At 41.9% G+C, this 18,034-nt stretch overlaps 1 protein-coding gene across 2 annotated transcripts in view; it reads left to right on the plus strand.

Annotated features, from left to right (window-relative positions):
• Positions 1–941: 941 nt before the first annotated feature.
• fgd4a (FYVE, RhoGEF and PH domain containing 4a) overlaps positions 942–18,034 on the plus strand; it is a 42,085-nt gene continuing 24,992 nt past the window's right edge. The window contains exon 1 of one of the 2 annotated variants that reach the window (XM_029521999.1): positions 942–1,204. In XM_029521999.1, coding sequence (XP_029377859.1) covers positions 1,102–1,204 — 103 coding nt within the window. In that variant the 5' untranslated portion in view covers positions 942–1,101. Of the gene's footprint in view, positions 1,205–14,442; positions 14,600–18,034 lie in introns of those variants that run through there. The other variant, XM_029522002.1, reaches the window with a different exon arrangement.

The raw sequence follows: 18,034 nt of genomic DNA on the forward strand, positions 1-18,034 counted from the left end.
AGGTCGCATGGCCTGCATGACATGCATACAGGAAGACACACAGACACACACATATACAGTACGTGAACCTGTTGCAGGCCAAATAATTTAAGACAGAGGGCGATACATCAGCAGAAATCCTGTAGGGAGGCTGTCAGTATGTTTTTTGGTAGAGAGTGTTCAGTTAACTTGTCAACACCAACTGAACCGGAGTCCTGAATTTGTTTCTTTTCCGTATGGCGGCTCTGCAGTGGACTGGCCGCCTGCTTTGGGTGTACCCTGTCTTCGCCCAATGTCACCTCGATTCCTTTGGGTAAAACGATCTGGCTGGACTTTTGTATTGAACTAGCTTTAACTATCAGTCTCACTGAAAGACCATGGTCTAGGAAACTTTTCTTGGATAACATATTGTCATACATATAGGACATTCAATGTGCTTCACAGGAAACAAACATGCATAAAAATCAGAAACATGTTATAAAAGAAGTATAAAAACAGATTTTAAAACAGCTGTTGCTGTGAGTTGGCCTTAACGTGCATGGTTAACCCTAACCGCTCACTAATGGACTGTTTATCCAAAGCTCAGCTTTCCAAACATTCCCGTGTAATATTCATGTAGTTTTGACAAATGGATTATTTATGTACAAGACACTGTGATATTTGCCTCATTACTAATGTAATAATACGATTTTGAGTCCTACAAGTGCCACATGGCTTAACACAACCTAACATAAATAGCCTCCTGACTTTATTGTGACATTGTTGAAAGGAGGTTCAACCATAAGGCGAGATGATAATAGCAAAAACAATAAAAAATAATAATAACGATCAGGAGGAGATGTGTACTACTCCTACGTGTGTGTGTGTGTGTGTGTGTGTGTGGAGCAGGGCGTGGCCAAAGGAGCACCACCAACAAGGTGAGGGGGGGTGTGTTTGGAAGAAACAGACCCAGCTGTCACGTGCGTGCAGCTGTTCACGCCGATGAGCGTTGATTATTATTTCCATGTTTCTTATTTGGCTCAGATTTGTTTTTACAGAAGCGGATGGGCAGTCTGAGCGGTTTTTGCCGCTATTCTTCGACTTTTCCGGCAGTTCTTGATCGTTTTGATGTGAAGAGTTTCGATGCTGGAGCGTCTGGGGCCGCAGAACACAATGGACGGATTTAACAGAGTGGCTTTCCGCAGAAAGCAACGAAGTTTGTATAATAAGGAACCAGGAGAGGCAGGTGAGTTGCTGGGAAATCAGAAGCTGCCTGTACCGTCCCATTATTACAGTTACTGCACATTGCACAGGTTTTTGCGTGTGTGCATTGACATGTGGACAACAAACACACAACTCACTTGAAGATGGTGACTCTGCCTGAGCTGTGTTGGCCGTCAGCTCTGATGAGGAAAGGCCATACTATCCCCTGTTTGTGCACCACTCCTGGCTCACTGGCTGCTCAGCAGGTATGAAGGTTTCAAAGACAAGCCCCAGCCTGCTGTGTAATCATGTACATGCTGAAGGGCACTTTTTTCCCCCTGCCCTGGAAGAAGCCCAAGAATTTCTAATCAGGATGCAAGTTTAATTTTCTTTCATTTCATTTAGTCCCCTACGCACGCAGCCTTGGCTTTAAAATGTGACCAAAAACAGCGTTGGTGTCTGTCTCCATCCACGTTTCCATGTGGATTTGTTGCAGAGCTGAAACCTGGGTAACTTGGTTTGACTGAAACTTTACGCAGGCTTCAGTCAGATCAGTTTGTGTAATATCCTAAGACATACACGGGCTGTTGGGGCATGTGCACTAAGACAGGAGGCAATGGCATGACTAACTCTTATCTTACAAATCTGTGGAGTGCTTGTGCAAACATGTTTCCAAGGATTACTGCATTGTGCCTGCAGTTTGGTGTGAACTTTGCTCGTTGGTTGAAGGCACCACAGTTAAGATCAGGCAAGGCGGCATCAGCTCACAGGTTACAAATTTATGTATTAGCACTCAGCCCACATACCTCAAGGTGATTATTTGTGAGTCATGCAGTGAGGTAAAAAAAAAAAAACAGAATACCCAAATATATGTGTCAATGAGTCACTGAGAAAGTATGGATAAGGTTAGTGTCGGCCATACTACAGTCAACTTTGCTGTTCTCTCATAGAACATTTCCTCTTTTCACCCTTTGATTGCTCTTCCACAACCCCAGTTCAACTGACTGGTTCATTATTGAACCACTGTAAACATGTATTATGGTGTTACTGTAAAAGTAGAACTAACAGCTGCAGTTGAATTATTATTCTTCCACTACAAAGTGGAAGAATTAAAAAAAAAAAAAAAAAAAAAAAAAAAAAGTATGTCATCGGCCATGACACAGTCAGAGGGAAACTCTTTCCATTTGACTGGGCGCAGATGACCCGATGTTTTTATTGTGCCTGTCTGTTCCTGCGGATGCCGTATTGGGCTTATAATGATGCTCCGTCATCCCGGCTGCGTGCTTCTAGGTCACTGAAATTGGCTTCGAGGCCACATTGGCAGTCAGTTATTTGATGCTGAAGAAAGGTGTACAGATGTCTATTTTCATCCCGTCCTCTTGGACAGAAGGTTATTTGAGTATTCTTTCCTAGTGGGTCACCTTTAAATGTGAGATACTACGCTGTTTCCTCTCAGCTCTGGTTTAAGAGAGTTGGGTTAAGCACATGAAAAATATAACCATCAGCTCTATAGTCGCTGTTGTTCTCTGCCTCTGGCATGACAACAAGTTTACTGTAAGCAGAAAGTATTTTCTCTCTCCACAACCATTGGCCAGGAAACTTATTTTTACAATAACCTGCGTTTGCAATTAAATGTATTCTGTCCTGTCAGTCCAAATAGCTTGGGGTCTCTCAGTCTGAGGTGCTGTTGGTTGTAGATGGTGAGAACAGCTGTATAGGCCACCAACAAAGGAGCTGTTTGTTTTGTGTGTGCTTACACAGCAGCAGTGGGACTGTATGAATCAGAAGCTGTGTGGCCCGGTTTCTTTCTGTTGTTGGTATTGTTTTGCGACAGTGATGCTCATTCAGCCTGAACTGAACCTCCTCACTGTCCTATAGAGGCCTCAACACTCTTCAAGCATAGTGCTTCTCTTGTGCAGCTCAGTTCATAACAGCCTAAAGATTATTTCTTTATAAATGCCTTGTATTTCTGTATCACATCAGTGTAAACTACGGGTCATAGCTCCGCATAGGTCGTGTGTGTGTGTGTGTCATTCATGTTCAATGATGTTTTATCAAAGTTAAGTTTTTTTTATAACCCATAAACAGAAAGTCATCTCATAATAAATAACTTGAGAAACGCAGTTTATATTATTCTGCTAAATTTAAGTGCAGGATATTCTGAAAAAATAATTTCTGGCACTGGCACAAGTAAACTCATAGGGGTTTTTCAGAAAAGTACATTTCCTGATGGAAATTGTTTTCATGCTGTGTAGTTCTCAAAGCTTAAGCCCATAAAAAAGACTGCCGGTCGATTTTTGCCAATAATTTCTTATTGCAAAAAGGAATGCAGGATTACTCCATTTCCTTATTTGAATCTTTCCCTTGAGTTTGCAGATTTCAGATAGAAATGGCTCGGGCTGCACAGCAACACCCAATAATCCGGGTTTGAGTTGACGTTTTCAAGTGTGCCAGTAGGTGGAGGTAAATGCTCAGATATGGTTCATCCACCGAGCTGCAGGTGGACCTTCATGCTCAGTGTGAGAGGAGGACCCACGCAGCGTTAAGTGCAAACCTCAGCTGCCACCAGAACAATTATGAAGATAGTCATTATGTTTGTTTTTTTTGTTGTCAAACTGTCTGTATGAAAACAACGTGAAAGCAGATTATTATGCTCTGGCTCTTTAAGCAATTAATTTGGATTCATGAATAAACACACACATCATGATTCTGGGAAAACACGGGGGTCATTTCTCCCAGAGAAACAATAAGGTGGAAAGAGGAAGTTAACAATGAGCTATTTTTAAGACTGTTTCTTGAGCAAAAAAAGGAAAGAAAGAAAAAAGGCTAACAGGCCAAAAGACTTATTTTCTGTGTTCACCTTTATATGGCCAGATTGTTTTGGCATGAAATCTTTAATTCTCTTTTTTTTTTTTTTTTTCTTCTTCTTTTTTTTCCCCACCTCCAAAACTTATCAGCTGGGTTGGAATTTGCTTACGCTGATGAATTATAAATATTACTGAACACTGAATCCCAGTATGTCTTACAAATAGTTGTCTTGATATCTTCTGGGTTTTTTTTTTTTTTTAGGCAGGAAACACTGTTCACCAGCCAGGGCTTCCTGACAGCAGCGTGTGTGTTGCGTGAGCTGTTTCCCCCACCTGACTGGCATTGTGAGCCTGTGGCGTTCTTCTCAGAAAGCTACTGTAATCTCTGTTACCTTACACGCTCAAACAGGCAGAAGTAACATTACAAAGAGGAAGACTCTGGGATGTTGTGTAATCCAACCTTTTTTCTTTTTTTTTTTTTCCTCACCTTTGCGAAACTATGGACATCCCATTTGCAACAGGACATTAAGACATTGAGATGTTTGAATGACTCCATCTCCTCAGTGCTGTCTCTTCTCCTGTGCAGCAGAGCGTCCTGTCAGGTGGGGAGGGCTGAGGTCTGTACCTCTTTGTTTACTGAAGTAGAGGAAGGAAGGGGAGAAAGGCCTAAACTATTTTAATCCGCTTTTTGAATGTAGAAATTGAACTTGAGCACTAGTTGTTTGTTCCTTGACTTCATCTTCAACTACACCTCAGTTTCTTTTTCCACTGTCTCTTCAACGGCGTGCCCGCCAGCTGGGACACGTTATGGACTGTCTGGCAGCTTGTTACTGGAGGTCCCGTTTGAGCCATGTTGCCTCTGGTAGGTGATCCTTACAGCCTGGACAACACAGTGCGGATCAACACTGACAATAAGTGAATATATATGCTTGGAGGCGATCTTAGGTTCATAATGACTTCTTTTTCCAAAATATAAGACACTGGACTGACAATGAAACGACGACGCAAATACTGGTTTTGGAGCCGGAAAGGTAAAAACTCAAAGATGTGTCTGCTTTGCTGTTATGGTAAGATTCAGAGCTTCTCTGTTTTATTTGGAGTTAATGTTATATGATGAAACATTCTAAATGAATGAGCATGTGTCAGTGTTTTTCTTGCCCATCCTTTGACCACCAACTGTGACTCATCCAGACATTTCCCTGTTCGTTAAATGCCCTGCTGGTCTGTCTGACTGAATTAGAGCTAATCTGTATTTTATCCCGTTTTCGAATGTTATCATCTGGCTGCTTTCCCACAAAGGCCATTTATCTTGCACTCTGATGTTTCGCTATTGCCTCTGACCACATGGACTCTGGAAATGCCAGGGCTGCACAAAACAAGAACAAATTATCTTGAAAGGCTCTCTGCGGTAAACATCTGCAACTCTTCTTTTTATCAGGTTTCATCAGCAGTCAGTTTAACCAGAATGAATGTTTCTTAAATGGATTTGCTGCAGTATTTCTCTTGAAGTGCTTATGTTGACTCGCTGAGCTGCAGCACTGGCCTCCATGTGGACCCGCCTGGTGTGAGTATGAGGGAGCATTTAAATCCACCGTGCTGGGAAAAAAAAAAAAGACAGTTTTGTTCTCAGAGCCCTGGGAACCATTTCCCCCTCTTTAAACCCTCTCCCAACCACTCTGGCCTTTTGGCAACATCCCCAATGACCCATTACCCAAATGCATTCGAGTGCTGTGTGTCTCTGTGCAGTGTAGTAGGCCAGTGTACATGTGTGTGTTGTTACATTGCTACCCCATAACTGTGCACCTTGTTTTAGGGTGGTGAGCAGGGGTGAGTCACCCTTTATTTGATAGCAGGGGAGAGGCAGGAAGGAAAAGGCTGGGAACAGCAGCAGGCCCAGGTCCTTTCACCAGGCTCATTGTTTCATCGTGGGAGAGGGTGTCACAAGCAGCAGTAACACAACCCGTGGATATAAGTACCTATACACTCATGTGTGTCTAATTAATCATAGCACTAACGGTTTGGTCTAAACCCAGAATTTACATTTTGTGGTGAACTTTCCCTTTAAGATAGTTCACGATGGCCATTGAAGAAGTCAACAGTTTCTGTAAGTTGTAATAAGACGATACTCACAAAATACACACTGTGATAAATAGTACACAGTGATAAACAGCCGATATTAGCTCACTCACCGGCTGACACTACATGTCATGAGAACAAATTGCAGTATAGAGATGCCAAAGTAGACTTGAGGTAGCGCTTTCAGTACTATCTCACCCACCAGTTTCACCATTCCTCAGTTTGTCCACCAGAGAGGATTGACGTGTGTTTTTCATCTGTACAATGTGTCCACTCGTACTTATCTCTGGTGGAAACTGAAGAAATTGATTGCTAAATTAGGAATCTGCCCAAAAAAAAAAAAAACCCAAGATGTTTCTTTACTATAGGTGGTATGTCACTGGGTAAAATTCCCTGTATTTGTAGGGTAATAATCTCAATACCTCAACATTGATACAACATTGTTTTTGGTTCTTACCTTATTTAATCAAAAAGATGTATGACTGATGGTCAAAAGTCCTTAGAAGCAACATTTAAATTAAAGGGCTTCAGATTAGAGCTCATTTGCGTCTTAGTTACGCAAAATACCCCCCCAATCATTTAACTGATGATGATGGGAAGTGGGGGGGTTGTAGATTTAATGTGTCAGAAGTGGCCCGGGGGCCTTTTCTGCTGCTCTGTGTGTGTTTTGTTCCACAAAGTCGTGTCACATCTGGCCTGCAGTGATCAGAGTTAGCTGTCTAGCTCAGTGAGGGATGTGTGTGAATTAGCTGTAATGACCAACAGCTGAAGGGGATAAAACCAGCGGCGTCGTCAGCAGACTATAGAAGTTTAGATATAAAACATATATGTGAGAGTCCCCTTTCTGTTTGAAATGATCAACAAGCTTTTCATCCTTCATCAAGCAAAAGCTCTGAAAGTGGTATTTCTCCTTTATGACCTTTTGTCCTTAGCCTGATTTCCAGTAAGACACTTTTTCTCCATTTGCCGTTTTTGCTGCTTCCTTAGATGTTCCCTACAATCTAAATGAGGCTCAGATCTTTGGAGCACCAGCTCTTACTGCAAAATGTCCAAATTGAAATGTCTGGAGGCCAAATTGAAATGCAGGTAGTCAGTAGAAGAAGATGGTGAAGAGCTAAATTTAGTACTGTCATTTGTTTCCACACTGAGTGTTGATGTGGTTTTCAGTAGTTGCTTCCTGTAAGACAATATATTTTTTCCTCTTTTGCATCATCACTTTTTTGTTGTCGTTGTTGTTCTTCTCCTCCTCAAGCATCTCTTTCTTTTTCATTGGCTTTCTGTAGTGATCAGTATTCCTCTTGTCGTGCCTGGGCTCCGACATCATGTGTACACCCTTACACATCCAAGTTAAGATTCACAAACACTATTTCCAATGCAGAAAAACATGAAAAACCCCCTAGAGTATGATAATAAAATGCTAGCAGTGACAGCTTACAGCAGCAGCAGCAGCAGCACGATAAACATTCCCACAAATCTTTGCCTGAGACGTTGGGTTTACATCAGTGGCCATATATGAGGACTGGATATTGTGTTTCAAGACAGTAGGTTGACGATTACAATGATAATTGCTCACCTGTTTTATGCACACTGTTTTGTTTTTTTTCCGTATTTTTGAGTCATGAAGAGATAACATTTAAGTCTTTTTCTAGTCTTACATAAATGTCACAAAATCATTAAAAAAATGTAGCTCTTGCAGTTTCTAAATGTGCCAGTAACTTATACCAAGGTAGCTCTTTCTGTCACATCTCACAGTGGCATAGTACAACAAGAAGGTTGTGGGTTCAGTTCCTGGGCCTGTGGCCTTTATGTGTGAAGTCTGCATGTTCTTCCCGTGCCTATGTGGGTTTCCTCTCACCGTCCAAAGACATCGTGTTTGGGTTATATTGGTCTGTCTCTAAAATATCTCTAAATTATGTCTAAATTATTTGCAGGTCTGAGTGTGAGTGTGAGTTGTTGTTAGTCTGTGTCTGTCTCTGTGTGTTGGCCCTGCGATGGACTGCTGACCTGTCCAGGGTGGCCCCGCCCTCACCTAAAGTGAGCTGGGATTGGCTGCAAATATGCAACCAGCAATCTTAACTGTGTCCACCTGAGGGTTTTAGTCCTTTCCATTGTCAGGCAGCCAGACAGAATTACATGTCATCGCAGGAAAAACACAGGGGCCAGTAATGACACAACACTGACTCTACGGGTCCCAGTAAGCTTCGTCGGTGCACAGCAGGATGTAACAAGACCCTGAAACACAAGCAGCTCATTGAAATTCAGTCCTCATTCCTGTTATTATTTACACCTATGTTCTTCGATAATGATCCAATCAATATGCAGACGAACTCCCAGCCTCCCGTGCTGCCCGTCATCAGTCAGAGCAGATCAGCTGATCTGTTTTAACGTTATTGCTCTGTTGAAGTTAAAATGATATAAACTGAAATGCAGTCACTCCTGTTTGCCTGGATGTGCTTTCTAAAGCATGCAGAATGGAAGTTTAACCAAGCAGAATAAAAAGGTATCAGGTTCCCACAGTATTTTAACTCAACTCTGTGAGGTCTAATGAAAAACCCATCTGGAAAAAAAAAAAAAAAAAATCGATGTCAACCAATACCATCAATAATTTACTGACCTTTTTCTCACGTTTAGTGAAGCATTTCATTTTGCTAAATTCTTTCACCTGTTTACCGTTCCCTGATGGTCACACATACACATACACATGTTACTGCTTCAGTCAAACATAAAAATAACCAAGTACTCACCTCATCTGTGATCCCTTTGGACTCTCGCTGTTTATTCAGGGTGGATTATGGTGGGATTCATTCTTCTGGTCTGCTTTGAGGAAACCTGAGATATATGAGGTGGATAATGAAAGCATCCAGGTGTCTTCAGTTCTGAGATGGTTCTCAAACACTCTTTGTAAACTGATTAAGTTTAATCAATTTCTTGTCTGGATAAACGCAATTGTCTGACCAGGGTATTATCCATCTCACAGCACTACTCAGAACTGAGCCAGTCAGCATTGATTTTAGCTGGTTGTTGTTTTCTACCAGGCCAGATTGACAGAACTGATGCCGCTATGGTGCGTGTGTGTCCGTCGGTGTGTGCGCGTCTCTGTGATTTTTGTGTCAGGCTGGTTTTAGGAACCAATCTGAAATGAGCTGTTGCTGCGTGGCAAGGGCAGATGGTCATCCCCATTCCCTGACGTCCCCTCATGACAGATGTGCACTGCTGTAATTTGGTGTTTTGTGATGCTTTTGTTCTTTTGTGTGTGTGTTTGTGTGTGTCTGTAAGCACGTGTGGGTTTGCAGACAATACCCATGATTCATCATCGACCTTTATAATGTGCTAATGCGCCGGCAGGAGGGGGGACTCAACGAAAAGAGCAAGGGCTCAAATGCAATGCAATGCATGCGTGTGTGTGTCTGTGTGTGTGTTCCTTGACCACATGTATATGTGCCTGTATTTCGAGTGGTGTGGGTTAAATTAATGATGTGTGTGGGAGGCCCGCTGCTGTAAGCTCATGGAGATGCGATGGGTAATGGCCTGAAGCCATGCTGCTCCCCTCCCCTCCTCTCTGCTCTGCTCTCAGGCCAAAGACAGGAGAAAGAGAAGGGTGGTGGGGAGAGATGAACTGGAATAACGGAGCAGTAGGTGGACGTGCTCGACGAGGGAGGGGAGACAACAGCTGCAATGGCAGGAAGGAAAAAGCGAGAAAAAAAAAAAGTGTGAGGTGATGCGTGGGAGGGAAGAAGTGAAGCGTCTGGAACCAAACGACAGAAGAAAATATATGTTTGAAAGTCCGATTGTAATACATTCATCCCCAGACAAAAGCCAACTGCATCAGTTTGGAAAGTTTGAATTATTTTAATATAATTAAAAATAATAAAAAGATAAATTAAAATAAAAAAAATAATTACATATAAAGGCTGTTCCTGTTTGTTGAAAAGTCACTTTTTGGCTCTTCAGACATCTCATGAAAAACGTAAAAATGGCTCAGGGTTTGATTTTTTTAATTTAATTAAAATTTAATTCATTAGTTCATTAGTCGATAGGTCTTCAGCTCAGCCACAGTTCACAGCATGTTTTTTTGTTTGTTTGTTTTTGTTTTGTTTTTCAGTTTGTTTGTTTCAGATTGAGTCATTCCGCATCACTAAAGCCTGAACAGCTATTTCACAAATAGCTGCTGAACACGGTGGTGCATTTAGAGCTGGTGGAGTCCAGACCACAGTTTAAATGAGAGTGAAAATTGGACTCATGGGGCAGCCAGGAATTTCCTCATACCTCGTGGGTGTGCATTCTTATTTATTATCTTTATACATATATATTAAAAAATGGCTTGTTCATTATTATTTGGCCCCAGTTGGCCGAGTAATAAAGAAAATGTGACTCAAATTCTGACTGTGGTGAGAGAGCTGAACAAATGTAATCTCTAACAAAAAATATCTACATCAACATAAAGCTTAACCACAGTTGTTTTGGTTAATTAGATGTGTATCTTATATTCTGTGAGAGCCAACTGCAATATTATAATACAGCAATAAGATGATGATAATTTGAATTCCTAAAAACTATACTTACACTCTGAGTGAGCGAGACTGAAACAGAAACCCTAAATTAAAACACTGCAGTTTTCCTTCAGGTTTGATCATAGATAGACACTATTCATGGTTAATTGATGTGTTTCTCATTTAATGTGTACCTTTTTGTTTTCCAAGGGCCAATCTGAAAATGTTTAATTATTCAGAAATTCAGTACGGACTACACAGAAGGCTTAATTGGCTTAATCTCTATGCAGGAAAGAACCACGGCCCGGAACTTTTCTAATTAAAGGCAGCACATTTTTTTGTATATTGCTTTAATGTACTGTAGATATGAGACTTGGGTAAGGGTGAGCAGCAGAATTCCCAACGTAAAAGCCCTGTCTTAATTCTTATCTACATTTGAAAAACATGAGCTAGATTATAGAGCAAATTTATGAATTCAATTATGTTACTCTACAACTTTGTTTTGTGAGCTCTCTTTGGATGTGCTGTTGTCCATTGTTAGTCCTGTGACTTCAGACTGCTGGCAGCAGTGCCTCCACGCTCTCAGAGATGTGAGGTGCATCGGGGTCACCCTAGAATGAAAGGGGGAGTTTGATCCTGGCAGAAATAAGGTAATATGATGCTTTTCATTGCTTCTGACAGAGAGAGTTTAGAAAGGATTCTTTAAGCTACGTGTGGGATAACAGATAGGTCAGTGGCTGCAAAACAACAAGAAAGAGCATATTTGCTAGCAAGCACTGCATGCATCAAGAGTTTCATTGTCCTGTGTGCATATTGTACAATAAATACCACAACAGGTTCAGTATTTCTGTCAAGTGTTGCCATGGACATAAAAGGCCATTCCGTTGATAATAGTAAATCAACATACTGGTTCATAAGAGGCGCAATTTCCAAACATATTACTCAGGTTTGCGTCTTCCAGGATGCCGGACATTCTTCCTCAAACGCATTTCCTGATTAAACAAGTGGTCAACGTTCTCACCAGCAGCCACTGCTGGGAAAAAAGCAAGATGGAGTGTGATAATGGACTTTTTTCCTAAAAACCAAATGAAGCTGAACATTTCAGCCTCAGGTGTTGTGACAGTTAATCTCGGTTCCCACTGTGCAACAGTGTCATTTATGTTATACAACTCTCATGACATTCTAACTGAATTTGCACAAATTAGGCTGAAAGTTGACAGAGATTAGGATGGATGTGTTAGCGTGTGGTTATTTTTATTTATTTATTTATTCATTTTTTTTAGCAGAGCCTAGTTAGATCACTGTGTGTAGCCTGAGATTCAAACAACAGCACCATGTTGAATTGTTGGATATCAGTTTTCTGTAGTTTCATGTCAGTGGAGGTGATTTGTCTACTTACAGTGAGGCTTTTTAATGAAGTTTTAATGGGAGTTTCTTACAAGTTGATGTCGGTCTAATTTGATGACAGACTGCTGTGGCAATTGTTTTTTTTTTTTTGGTGTAATTAAGAAGTTGAAATAAAATAAGAAATAATTTATGGAAGTAAAAAGTTGTCATCAAGTTATCGTGGAATGATGAGTATGAATGTGTAAAAGATTTATTATTTTTTTTTAAATAACACTTACAAGGGTGAACCTAATAAAAACACAACAGATGGCTACTGATTGTTTGACCCCATCCAGACAGAGACTGTCCTGATGCTTATTAGTGGCAGATTTTTAACTCTTAACTCTAACTTTTTACAAGTCCCAAACTTTGTACTCGGAGTACAGACCCATCACCCATGCGTGTGTCTGTGTGTGTCTGCGGGCCATGTGACCTTTGAGCTGCAGCGCTGACCTGTTGGTGGTAATGGTTGCACAGCACATGGCCAGGAAGAAACAGGGCACATACACACACACAAACAGCACGCAGACAACACAGCACACTCTCCGCTAATGGTGAGGTCTGGATGTGGTTATTACTGTTGGCCTTCCGCTGAATAATTACAGTGTAAGGAGACCTGCACAGACTCAGAGTGTATCAAAGCACAAGTTAGATTACGAGAGCGTCTATATGTATAATGTGACCTGGTGGGTTTATATAATTGCTGGAAGGATTTCATTTTGAAAGGCACTGGCTCTAAAGGGTTAACAATAAAGGCTGCGTTGTATCATTATACAGATAATTGCAGGCCGAATTATCGAATTCCCAGCTGTTGGAAAAAAAATTATAAATTTAAGAAGCAAGATAGGAGAGAAAGACAGAAATGGGTCAGTGAGAAGGAAGAGGTTAAAAACAATAGGAAAGGATTGACGTGTCAGACGTGTATGACCGCATTGACCGAGAGGAGGATAGAAAGGAGGTTGGGATTGTTGAGGCTGCCAGTCTGAATTAGAAAAGAGATGAAGCTCCTTGACATGTTTTCATCTGAGTGCCTGAGGCGTTACTGTGTGCACATCACATTCAACAAACCAAAAGCATGTTTAATCACACGAGCTGTGAAAGCAATAACACTTTTTGGTATTTGTCGGTGTTTGTGGGTCATTTCTGCAGAGAATTTGAGAACTTTTGGAACCACTGAGCGCTCTTTCTCACCATGTCAACACCTCAATGAGTTCAGCCAGCCACAACAGAGCGCTCTGCACTCTGCAGTTGGCTGTAGTCTACTGATGGGCGTGCAGTGACGGTGGGAGAAGGTAGAGGAAGAAATAGAACAACATTTACTGCATTCATTTTGCACATTTCAAACATTGCTTCTGAAAATACTTTCCTTGTCAATGCCTTGATCTGAAAAAACATGCTAAAAAAATCCTAAAAATTGTATTGAAATGGGGGCAGATAAGTGCCAGCAGCTCTGTTAGCAGAACGCTGAGCTGAGCACTAGGTGGACAGCATGCTCACATCAGTCAGGGTCATGCATGCAAACGAAGCAGGTTAGCCAACTGGAGGCTCAAAGCCAAAACCTCGAAAGAAAATTAAAACCGTTATGTTGAACGACTAGTGGCTGCAGCTCTTACATAGACTTAGCCCACAGCTAGTGATATTCTGGTCCCGATGTAATCATTTCAGAATACCCTCTGCTTTGTAGCAGCAGCTGACCTATAAAAAGTGATTTGAGACTCAACTTGGACATCTGTACGTGTTTCAAATGGGTCAATTTCCCATGAATGTTTCTTTGTGCACGTGCTTTTTGGAATATGGTAGCCGCTAATTTGGCTGTCATGAGAAAAGGAGTGGCTGGCAGTGCCCCCCCCCCCCCCCCCCCACCACACAAACACACTCTCTACCTCCAACCTACACTGTTCTCCTCGGTGTGAACCCTGGATGGACACAGGAGATGACAAATAACAGGGTTTCTATAAATCTCTATTCTAATCTCTGGGCATCTCTTCTGAAATAGACGGATCAATTCTCTATCCAGATGCCATGCCGCCCCCCCCCCCCCAACCCCAACACTGCAAAACACCCCCACATCCTTCACTTCCTTGCGGGGGTCGTTTTGTGTCACACTCACCGCCTGTCTCTTCTACAACCAACCCAGCAGCAGCAGGGACAGCAGATGACTGCGGCCGTTGCCCTCCCCTCATCCCACACAATGGGACTGATTGTCCATGCGACACACACAGGCATATGCAGACACACTCGCACACAGAGGGGGCTTTACTCTAGAGCTGGAGTGTCGCTCCCCCACCATATGCCCCATCTCCGCTGGAATGTTATTATCAATTTCAATCACCGTAGACAGGAAGACAGAGCAATGAGGAAAGGATAAAAAAAAAGAGAAGCATCAGAGAGCTGAATGAAAGGGCAAGTCAGTCTCTCACTGAGCAACCGTGTGTGTGTGTGTGTGTGTGTGTGTGTGTGTGTGTGTGTGTGTCTGTGTATAAGAGCGAGCGAGCGAGCGAGAGAGAGAAGGAAGGGAAGATGCAACCAATGCAGCGAGGCAGCAGTTTAACACGAGCCTGAACCTTCCAGTGTGAGCGACAGAGCACACAGAGAGAGAGGAGGGAGGGGTCTTCGCACTTCATTGAAGCAGTGTGGATTTTAATTTCTTCACTGGACTCATTTCACTGGACACTTCAGGTTAGTACCCTTCTCCTTTTAGATCAGTTTATCAGTCACCATTGGCTTGTTTTGTGCAACGTGTGCTCAATGCATCCGTAGGGCGTTGGGTTAACAGATCCGACACACAAAATGTGGGTGGCTCATGACCACATAGACACTGAAATACTGTGTGCTGTTCCACACATACACACACCGACATGTCGCCTGTTGAGACTGATGGTTAACAAAGGGTTGTGTGCACATCACAAAAGACAAACCTGGGATCTCACCACAGGATATTATTATCGTGGGCGCCATAGGTAAATGTGGTTGTGTTTGTGTGTGTCTGTGTGTCTGTGTGAGCACGCTCTGTGGGTACTCTAAGCAGTGGAAGCTGTATTGGCTGGAGGGGAACTATTAATTTTCTTCAAGGCATTGTTGACTGAGCATCTCAGCTGCATGCTGTCTCAAGATATGCGCTACAAGTCTGCAACTCACACAGACGTTCAAACGCACACATGGTTGTGTACACTGATGCTGCTGCTGGTTAACTCTGTTTGCAGTGAAGTGGTGTAATCGGCCTCAGCTGTCCACAGTAAGCTGTGGGAAAATATGAAATTTCGGTGTGCGTGCGTGCAGATGCCCATGTGTGTTTGTATGCTGCGGCCTGGTGTTGGTGAATCTTTTACAACCAAAGCTATCATTTGAAGTCACCTTGTCATTACAGCTGTAATACAAACTCTTGACGACAGATTTAATCCTTACTGTGGTAGAATCTGCTCTGATTCCCAACATCAACGAATTAGTTTAGCCAATATTATTTATAATAAATTGTCACAAGACTTTGTTATATCCCAGCAATAAAAAAACTAAATTGACCTTGTACTCCTCTCTCTTGGGCCTTGTATCTCCCTGCTGTGTGCACTCTCTCTAACTCATTTGGCTAGCTATCTCTGCAGTTTATCTGCAGCAATATATCCTCTGTATAGCTGCCTCCACTTGTCAAGCCTTCCCATACAGGAGGGCAGCAGCAGGGGTGTTACAATGGAGGAAACCATTGCCTCTCTGTGATCCCACTGATGGGGTCCCTCCAGGCTCAAGGAGACCTCTGCAACAAATCCATGAGCTTGTGTGGAACAAGGTTAGGACCTTCCTAGTTATTAGTGTTGAGGTTTCTGTGGCTCAAATGAAAACCATAAAGCAGGGTGGGGATGTGTTAACATGAGACTTGCTGTCGTTGGTATGATGGAGTGCTGGGATTTGTTATGTCGTCAAGATGGAAGTGTCTGATTGCTGTCACTGCTAATAGCCATCATCAGAGAAAATCTGATACTCTGGCAATATACAAAAATATAAGCCAGTCCAAAGAAAATAAATAGGCTCTATTGGCTGTAATGACAGATCAATGAGCAAAAATATATGTAGGTTTGATGACTCAGCATCTCCTCATCACCTCTTTCTTTTGTCCCAAACCCTGTTCTATCTCATGTTGTCTAATAAAACAGAAATCCAATAAATGACTGGAAACACGGCTCACAGTATTGCTGTTCAAAGGCAGCAGGGTGTAGGTACATGATGGCAACAACAAAAACCTGAGTATGGGCAGATCATGCAATTTCTAAAGGGAAGCTGAAAGGAGGAAGGAGTGCTAAAAGCCTCACCACAATGAATACTAATGTACATTCAAGGATAGCAACTCCGCTTCTCGGAATCTTTATTTATTCCTCTAATGGCTTATTCTTGCATGTTGTAAAGGTTGTGTTGCACTATCTGCGTTCATGGAATTCTTTATGTTCTTTTTTTCTGCTGTGTCATTGTCCGACACAGGCAGGCACAGGCTTCTGCTCGTGGCAGCTGATCATCTTGTCATTTTGTCCTCTCGGCTTTCTGCTGAGCCTCCCGTTAAACAGACCAGCAACGCTGATGCCGTTTCACCTTTTATTTCACATGAACGTGCTTTGTGGGTGCATTTGTACCGGGCTACACACGCGTGAGAGTCAGAGTTCACAAAACTTTTGCACAGTGAATTTCAATATGGAAGATGCCCAACTGCTTCAGCAGAATATTGTCAGAGACATGATGTCAAAATGCGGAAGATCGAGGGGGGGGGGATAGTTCCAGCATTAGTGAAACAGGAAGTTTGCTGTTATGCTTTTTCCCTTTCTGCCTCATTAGTGCCCCAACCTTGGCTGCAGGCTTGCCGGGTTTTCTTTGCATTCCAACTCCGTCCGTGAGAATTTGTTGTCCAGAGGCTCCAGTCAGAGGGGTTCATTCATACTGAGCACAATGATCCCAATTGAGTCATAAATCTTTACCTACACTGTGTGATTGTCATCACATTCAGCAACTATTTACTTCATCCATTATGCATTGAGCCAAATCTGTTTAGCATTAACAAATCTGTTGTTTATTGTCTCCTAAATGTACAGCGATCAACAGGAGATTAACAAAGAGATACTTAAGAAGCAAATAATTCACCAGAGGCATTTTAAATCAAACCATGATCTGTTGAATTAATTGACTGTCACTAAGCTGTTCCCTGTAAAAGTTTCCATTCTTGCACAGCTCATTTACTGTTTCTATAGATAAGGCAGGCTGTGACGAACAGCAGCTTTAAAAACAAAAAACAGCCTCCACCAAACCTTTTTTAATGACTTCAGCGGATTTGTCATGTCCAAATATGAAGCTCATAAAGTACATATTTAAATGACTAAAATGAGACTAAACAGACACACTGAGGCTAAAGCTGCACGTTTCCTGGCATAACAACAGCATCTCCTCCGTGAAGAAGACATTTCAATGAAGAAACAGCGCTGTGGAGCTAGGTGAACATATGATGATGACAAAAATTAAAGCAATACAGGAAAATAGAGCATAATTCTAGCTGAATTATGTTAAGTCTGAACATGCAACAAACATTTTGATGTGTTCTTCATTGTTTGTATTCAAACAGTACATTTCAGCTTCAGAATTACACAAATGCTGCATCGCCACTTTGTAAACCATCTGCTCGGCAGATGCAAAACAGTTGGAGATAACAAATTTTTGCTGCAATTGCTGAGTTGTGCGCTTCCCCAAATTAATGATAGACCATGACCTTGTCACAAATGTTAGCTTATATAACAGCTTCGACACAGTGGTATAAGGTAGAAAAGTAAAACTAACTGGTGTTTGTACTAATGTTTGTATTTTCATATTTGAGCAAGCACAATGTTGCTTGTTTCTTACAGTTTTCAAATACTTAAAAACATACTGACCATACAGTGACCATGTTTGTAGCTCTTCCACCCGAACTGGAAGTTTGTTGTTTGTTATTGTTATTTTTAGTAGCTCTTTTTTATTGTAAGGGTAAACAGTATACGTGTATGTACATATGCTTTTAGTCTATATTTAGTACTTATTGTAGGCTATTCTTTTGTTCTTCCTTTTAGTGTAGTCGTAATATTGTATTATTTGTTAATGCTGCTGTAACAA

This window comes from Echeneis naucrates, chromosome 16 (genome assembly GCF_900963305.1).
Source record: "Echeneis naucrates chromosome 16, fEcheNa1.1, whole genome shotgun sequence".
NCBI lineage: Eukaryota > Metazoa > Chordata > Actinopteri > Carangiformes > Echeneidae > Echeneis > Echeneis naucrates.